Source organism: Dipodomys ordii, unplaced genomic scaffold, assembly GCF_000151885.1.
Source record: "Dipodomys ordii isolate 6190 unplaced genomic scaffold, Dord_2.0 Scaffold3, whole genome shotgun sequence".
Classification (NCBI taxonomy): domain Eukaryota; kingdom Metazoa; phylum Chordata; class Mammalia; order Rodentia; family Heteromyidae; genus Dipodomys; species Dipodomys ordii.
In genome coordinates this window covers 1,900,455-1,908,743 of record NW_012267219.1, presented here as the reverse complement: position 1 = coordinate 1,908,743, position 8,289 = coordinate 1,900,455, and the positions used below count along the sequence as shown (strand labels likewise).

The window sequence follows — 8,289 nt, the reverse complement described above, 5'->3', positions numbered from 1 at the left end:
GCAAGCGCTCTACCACTGAGCCACCTTCCCAGCCCCATGAATCAGGTCTTAAACTGACCCACAGTGCCTGGGAAGCAGGTAAAGAGGACTGGCTGGACTACATTCTGGTTTATGGATTATTTTTACAATTTATCTCTAATTCTAGGTGCCTTCAATGACACTAAAGTGACTCCATCCTAAGTATTTATGCAGAGAAATTTCACATAAGTATATCTTGCCCTATAGGAATTTATTTTTATTTCATTTGTTTATTTTTTGTGCCACCTTGGGACTTGATCTCAGGGCCTGGGTGCTGTCTCTAAGTTGTTGTTGTTTCTCAAAGCTAGTGTTCTACCATTTGAACCACAGCTCCATTTCTAGGTTTTTCTTTTCTTCTTTTTTTTTTTGTTGGTCGTGGGGTCAGAACTCTGGGCCTAGGCTCAGCTCTTCAGCTCAAGGCTAGCACTCTACCACTTGAGCCATAGCACCACTTCCAGCTTTTTCCTTAATTGAAGGTAAGAGTTTCACAGACCTTCCTGCCCAGCCTGGCTTTGAACCACCATACTCAGATCTCAGCTTTCTCAGTGATTAGGATTATAGGTGTGAGCCCTGGTACCTGGCTTATTTATTGATTTGTATGCTAGTTTGAACACAGGGCCTAGGTATATTCCATTAGCTTTTTTACTCAAGGTGCATTCTACCACTTGAGCCATAGTCCCACTTCTGGCTTTTTGGTGATTAGCTGGAGATGAAAGCCTCACCAATTTTCCTGCCTGGGCTGGCTTTGAAATGCAATCCTTAGATCTCAGCCTCCTGAGTAGCTAGGATTATAGGTATGAGCCACCAGTGCTGGCTGCTGTATCGGAATTTCTGTTTAGAAATAGATTGCTTTACCGTGCCTGTGCTGCTGAGCGAGAGGTGGCCCAGTTGCTGGGTAAGGGGTCCCATCATGGAGGCAGGCTGGAGAGAAATGGGATGATCCATCCCTGGTGTTAGAACTGAGCCCTAGAAGCCACAACAAAGGAAAATGTTAGGTAGCAGCACTCAGTGAAGCTGCCTGCAGCAGAGATTGAAGACAGCTAGGACCGGGAAAGCAGACTTTTTTTTTTTGTCGGTCATGGGGCTTGAACTCTGAGCCTGGGCGCTGTCCCTCAGCTCTTCAGCTCAAGGTTAGCGCTCTACCACTTGAGCCACAGCACCACTTCTGGTTTTCTGAGTAGTTTATTGGAGATAAGAGTCTCACGGACTTTCCTGCCCGGTCTGGCTTTGAACCGTGATCTTCAGATCTCAGCCTCCTGAGTAGCTAGGATTATAGGCGTGAGCCACCAATGCCCAGTAAACAGACTTTTTGTGTTCTGGTACTGGGAGCTTGAATTCAGGACCTGAGACATCCCTGAATTCTTTTGCTCAAGTCTAGCACTCTACTACTTAAGCCACAGCTCCATTTCGGGCTTTTTACTGGTTAGTTGGAGAGGAGAGTCTCATGGACTTTATCTGCCTGGGCTGGCTTTGAACTGTCATCCTTAGATCTCAGTCTCCTGAGTAGCTAGGATTACAGGTATGATTCACCTTCATCTGCAGCCAACAAAGACTTTTTTTATTTTTATTTTTTGCTGGTCTTGCGGCTTGAACCCAGGGCCTGGGCTGTGTCCCTAGGTCTCTCTGTGCTCAAGCTAGCATTCTACCACTTGAGCCACAGTGCCACTTCCAGCTTTTTCTGTGTATGTAGTACTGAGGAATTGAACCCAGGACTTCATGCATGCTAGGCAAGCACTCTACCACTGAGCCACCTTCCCAGCCCACAAAGACATTTTTTTGGGGGGGTCCGGTTGTGGGGCCTGAAATCTGGGCCTGGGAGCTGTCTCTCAGCTCTTCAGCTCAAGGCTAGTGCTCTACCACTTGAGCCACACGCCACCTCCGGCTTTTTTCTTTTTGCTTATGTGGTGCTGAGGAATCGAACCCAGGACCTCAAGCATGCAAGGCAAGCGCTCTACCACTGAGTCACCTTCTCAGCCCCAAAGACATATTTTTAAATCTTGGAAATTAAAAACTCCAGTGAGAAGCAAGCCATCTCTGAAACAGGAACAAGTACTCTGCTCATTAGATGGGGGAGAACTTTGTCCAAGGATGAACTCACTGAATTTAAGGGCTTCTAGTTGAGTTGCACCAGACACTGTGTCAGAACTCACACCCACATTTCCTGTCATCCAAGCCCTTTTTCTTTGTTGTTGTTGTTGGTTGTGGGGTTTGAACTCCAGGCCTTGGCACTATCCCTGGTTTTCGGTGATTAATTGGAGATAAGAGTCTCACATTGGCTGGGAATGTGGCTCAGTGGTAGAGTGCTCACTTAGCATGCATGGAGCCCTGGGTTTGATTCCTTAGTACCACAGAAAAAGCCAGACGTGGAATTGTGTCTCAAGTGGTAGAGTGCTAGCTTTGAGCAAAAGAAGCTCAGGGACAGTGTCAGACCCTGAGTTCAAGCTCCAGGACTGGAAAAAAAAAACATCTCACAGACTTTCCTGCCCAGGCTAGCATCTCAGCCTCTGGAGTAGCTAGGATTATAGGCATGAGCCACCAGCACCCGGCCATTTGTCTTTTTTCATATCAAATTGTCTCTCTGGCTTTGGCCCATGGGGGAACTCACTGAAGGCTGCATGAGGTATGACTGGTGGTGCATCCAGGATGGGTTAGGTACTTGTAGAGGCGATGTCTGTGTCATTCTCTGATGGAAATAAAAACAAACAAAAAAAAAGTCATTCTTCTTAGAAACCACTGTTCAGCTCCCTGAGCAGCAAAGTCTCCAAAAGTTGAAATACCCCATCAGAATGCAGCTGTTCCAGCTGGGTACCAGCAAGATGCTTATTTCCAATTAACCAGCAAAAGCTGGACATGGAGGTATGGCTCACATGGTTGAGAGCTAGCCTTGAGTTGAAACAGTCAAGTAGGAACATGAGGATGTGTTTAAGCCTTAGTATCAGCACAAAAAGAAGAAAGCAAAGACACCTGTGGCTGAGAGGGAACTCCTCCCACATTGTGGGAGGAAGTGAATTGACACAGATCTTGTGGAAGAATCTGTCAACTTTCATAAAACTAAAAATCTACATACTATTCAACCTAGCAATCCCACTCCTGGGACTCTAGCTTCCAGAAGTAAAAGCACAGATTTCTATGAGAAAGAGGTATAGAAATGTTTCTGGAAAGCTGGGCACCGGTGGCTCACACCTGTAATCCTAGCTACTCAAGAGGCTGAGATCTGAGGATTGCAGTCCAAAGCTAGCCTGGGCAGGAAAGTCCAGTGAGACTCTTATCTCCAATAAACCACCAAAAAACCTGGAAGTGGAGCTGTGGCTCAAGTAGTAGAGCGCTGGCCTTGAGCTGAAGAGTTGAAGGACAGCGCCCAGGCCCAGAGTTCAAGCCTCACAATGGACAAAAAAAATGTTTCTGAAGCCAGGTGTTGGAGGCTCATGCATGTAATCCTAGTTATTCAGGAGACTGAGATCTGAGGATCATGATTCAAAGCCAATCCAACCAGTAAAGTCCATGAGACTTATCTCTAATTAACCACCAGAAAACTCGGTGGTGCTGTGGCTCAAGTGGTAGAGTGCTAGCCTTGAGCAAAAGAAACCCAGGGTCAGTACCCAGGCCCTGAGTTCAAGCCCACAACTGACAAAAAATAAACAAATAAATCATTAGAGCAAAACCCTCTATAGTAGAACTGTGGCTTGAGTGGTAGAGCACTAACCTTGAGCAAAACAAGCTCGGGAACAGTGCTCAGCCCTGAGGTCAAGCCCCAGAACCTGTACACACACACACACACACACACACACGCACACTATTTTTTACTAGGCTCTCTGGGTAGGGCCCCCCCATGTATATTTCTATAAACCCCAGCTATTGCTGAGACCTCTCACAACTGTCACTAGTCAAAGATATACTAAATAAAGAGGCTACAGTATAAACTTAGCATGCTCTGATTTTTGTAAAATGATTCTCCAAACCTTGTGCATATGTAGATATCCATTTGAACTATAACATGGAAAAATGCAAACCAAAAGAAAATGAACATAGGTTTACTTGCGTGGAGAGCAAGAAAAACATATACACCAGGTACAGCCGGGCACCAGTGGCTCACACCTATAATTCTAGTTACTCAGCAGGCTGAGCTATGAGGATCACAGACAGAAAATCCTTGAGACTTTTATTGCCAATTAACCAGCAAAAGGCCAGAAGTGGAGCTGTGGTTCTGCTAGTCTTCAGTGAAAAAGCCAAACCAGAGCATAAGGCCCTGCCTGAGTTCAAGCCCCAGTACAGGTAAAAAAAATTAATAATAAATATATATATATATACAATCATATTTCCTGCTTTTATATAACATTGAGTTTAATATATACAGAAGAAAAACCAAACAAGTAGTTTCTAGCCTTATAATCCTTTATCTAAAACATGTGATAGGGAAAACCAGCTCTCTGTGGGGCATGAGCATACCTGATAGGAAGACACGGGAGACGGCAGATAAGGAGAGAGCGCAGGCTGAGCCAGCATCCTGCTGGGAGTGATGTTATACGGTGCTGGGTAAAATCTGCAGAAAAGAAGCTGATTCAGTGAGGAGCCACAGGAACGCACAAGGAAAGGGCCTTGATTGATTAAGGCCTGATCTCTTCCCACTAACTCTATTTGAAAATAAAAATCAATACCATTGCCATTTTCAGATGTCTTGATCATATAAAACACCAGTGCCCGCTATGTGCAGTGGCTCAAACCTATAATCCTAGCTACTTGGGAGGGGATTGTGGTAAGAGACCAATTTGGGCATAAAAGTTTACAAGACTAGGGGCTGGGAAGGTGGCTCAGTGGTAGAGCACTTGCTTTGCATGCTCGAGGCCCTGGGTTCGATTCCTCAGCACCACATAAGAAAAAAGCAGGAAGTGGCGCTGTGGCTCAAGTGGTAGAGTGCTAGCCTTGAGCTGAAGAGCTGAGGGACAGCGCCCAGGCCCAGAGTTCAGGCCCCACGACCAGACCCCCCCCCCAAAAAAAAAAAAAGTTTACAAGACTCAATCTCAACTAATGCTTGAACACAGTGGTATGTGTTTGTCTCCCTGCTAGAGCGCAGGGAGGGAGCACAATGGCTGGGTGCTGTGCTGCATACCTATTACCCAAGCAACATGGGGAAGCCAAGTAAGAGGATCACAATGCAGCCCAGTCCAGGCATGAAGATCTTGCCTCAAAAATCACTAATATAAAGGCTGGGGGCCAGTGGCTCATGCCTGTAATCCTAGCTACTCATGAGGCTGAAATCTGAGGATCGAGGTTCAAAGCCAGCCCAGGCAGGAAAGACTGTGAAACTCCTATCTCCAATAAACCACTAGAAAGCGGGAAGTGGTGCTATAGCTCAAGTGGTAGAGTGCTCCCCTTGAGCTGAAGAGCTGAGGGACAGCGCCCAGGCCCAGAATTCAAGCCCCATGACCGACCAAAAAAAAAAACAAACCCACTAATATAAACTGGGCACTGGTGGCTCACACATGTGATCTTAGTTACTTGGGGAGGCAGGCTAAGATCTGAGGATTGGAGTTCAAAGCCAGCTGGGGCAGGAAAACCCATGAGACTCTTATCTCTAATTAACCACCAGAAAACCAGAAGTGGTGCTGTGGCTCTAAGTAGTAGGGCTCAAGCCTTAAGCAAAAAGAGTTAGAGACAGTGCCCAGGCCTTGAGTTTAAGCCCCACTGGACACCCCCCATACCCCAAAATTCACTAATATAAACCAGGTGCCAATGGCTCATGCTTGTAACCCTACCTACTAGGAAGGCTGAGATCTGAGGACTGAGGTTCAAAGCCAGCCCGGGCAGACAAATCCAAGAGACCTTTATCTCCAATTGGCCAATAAAAAGCTACATGTGAAGGGGTGGCTCAAGTGGTAGAACACAAACCTTGAGCAGAAAAAAGCTAAGCAAGATTTTTGAGGCCCTGAGTTCAAATTCTAGTACTGGCATACAAAAACATTAAAATGAAATAAGCAATATAGAAAGAGGGAAACTCAAGTGTTATAGCACCTGCCTAGAAAACACAAAGGCCTGAATTCAAGCCACCCTACTACCAAAAAGAGAGAGAAATAGTTTTACCCATTCTGAAGCGCTGTGGTTGGGTCATAGGTCAAGGCCATACCTCCCTATAAAGAAAAGAACAGTTCAATCCCAGAATGCCCAGGTTCTAGTGTATGCAGTTCATCCAATCAAAGTCCCAACACGTCCCATTCCAGCTGCTCCTGAATTCCATTGACGATGCAGGCTGTAGAACCACGTTCCTAGCACACACCAAAGCATGATGTGGCCAGCACCGCTCAGGGATGTCTACAGCTCTCCAGCTTGCCAGGGTCATTCTACTCCTGGTATCCTGATTCCTCACAGGAAGGTCTCTTACCATGTCTCCATTCCTTGGCCAGGCCCGTCCATTTTGCACAAATTTTCCTTGGTTCTGTCGTTTCTTTGGTCCACCATCAGCAAATTTGCAAAGCAAGGGATCAGATGGTGCTGGCAAGACAGAGAACAGATAGACGGCTGAGTGTCACCACTAATCTCCACTGGGAGGAGCCACCTGCGGCTCTTAGCGTGGTTCCCCGCCTCACCTGGCACTCCAGGGGGTGTCTTAATATATTTTCCATTAAAGTGGGTGATGATGGCTTCACACTTCTCTGTGGACTCCATCCTAAGGAGCACAAGAAGGGTTAGGCTCTCGCTTCTCCAGGATCCGTGCTAAGTCAGAGAAAGCCCAAAGTTCCCAGTCCCCACGTTCTCCAGAATGGATGAGCAGAAACTCAGGTTTCAAGGTATCTTGTAGGTATCCCCAAGCTAATGAAGGTCTCCACAAGAAGCTACTGTAGGGTATCCTCAAAGAAATAATGGAAGTCTTCAAGGTATACTGGGCCTAAAACTCAGAACCTTGGTGCTGCCCCTTACTTTTTCGCTCAAGTCTAACACTTTATCACTTGAGTCACGGCTTTGCTTCTGGTGTTTTTTTGTTGGTTAGCCAGAGATAAGAGTCACAGATTTTCCTCCTTGGATGGTGATCTGCATATCTCAGCTTCCTGAGTTGCTAGGATTACAGGCATGAGACACTAGTGTCTGGCTCACCTGCCCATATTTTAATTAAATCTTGGTATCTTTTCAGTGCCAATAACCACTAAAAATATGAGCCATTCCAGTATGGGACATAAATGTAAAAAGGTCTCAAATGGAGTCTTCTAGAGAAAACCACACCTTAGGAATCCTTGCTCGGTCTCCTTCAGTGACCTCCATGTATACTGTTTTCAAAGGTATGCATGCAGTGTTTCAGAGCCTTGGCTTCCTGTAAACTCCGACCCTCATGTGCAGAATGAAGACTCAGGATTCCTAATGAGTAAGGCCCAGTTACCTTTCCCAATCACTCCTCTCAACTAACTTCTCCCCTATCCTAAAACAATAGCAGAAGCCTGGCACTGGATTGTGGTTCTTAGCTAGCCTGAGAAGAAAAGTCTGTAAGACTGTTTCCAAAATAACAAGCAAAAAGTTGGGCTGGAGGCATATATCAAATGATAGAGCTCTAGTTGAACAAGGCCCCGAGTTCAAACCCCAGCAAAACTCAACAGCAGGCGCTGGGAATGTATCTTAGTGGTAGAGTGCTTGCCTAGCATGCATGAAGCCCTGGGTTTGATTCCTCAGCACCACATAAACAGAAAAACCTGGAAGTAGTGCTATGGTTCAATAGGTAGAGTGCTAGCCTTGAGCAAAAAGATGCTCAGGGACAGCCCAGGCCCTGAGTTCAAGCCCCATGACTGGAAAACAAAAACAAAAACAAAAAGAACCCTCAACAGTAGGAATGGAAGGATGAGGTCTAAATCCCTTTTTATAAGTCAGATGGTTTCCAGTCATCTGCTTCCAATGCAATTGGAACACTTCAGATTACTGTTCAATGACAAGTTAAAAAAAATTATTGCTGGGCACTGGTGGCTCATGCCTGTAATCCTAGCTACTCAGGAGGCTGAGATTTGAGGATTGAGGTTAAAAGCCAGCCTGGGAAGGAACATCTGTGAGACTCCTATCTCCAACTAACCACCAGAAAACCGGAAGTAGCACTGTGGTTCAAGTGGTACAGCACTCACCTTGAGCTGAAAAGCACAGGGACAGGGCCCAGGTCCAGCGTTCAAGACCCACAACCAACAAAAAAAAAAAGGGACAGTGTCCAGTCCCTGAGTTCAAGTCCCAGGACCAGCAAAAATAGGAAGGAAGGAAGGAAGGAAGGAAGGAAGGAAGGAAGGAAGGAAGGAAGGAAGGAAGGAA

The 8,289-nt window shown here is 46.1% G+C and overlaps 1 protein-coding gene across 1 annotated transcript in view; it reads right to left on the bottom strand.

Moving 5' to 3' along the window:
* Rbms2 (RNA binding motif, single stranded interacting protein 2) overlaps positions 1–8,289 on the bottom strand; it is a 46,827-nt gene that overhangs the window by 3,098 nt on the left and 35,440 nt on the right. Inside the window, exons 5-10 of the mRNA XM_013018393.1 lie at positions 6,600–6,679; positions 6,395–6,504; positions 6,097–6,143; positions 4,465–4,558; positions 2,624–2,701; positions 874–984 (exon numbers count right to left, since the gene is read on the bottom strand). Of these exons, the coding sequence (XP_012873847.1) occupies positions 874–984; positions 2,624–2,701; positions 4,465–4,558; positions 6,097–6,143; positions 6,395–6,504; positions 6,600–6,679 (520 nt within the window). The remainder of the gene's footprint in view (positions 1–873; positions 985–2,623; positions 2,702–4,464; positions 4,559–6,096; positions 6,144–6,394; positions 6,505–6,599; positions 6,680–8,289) is intronic.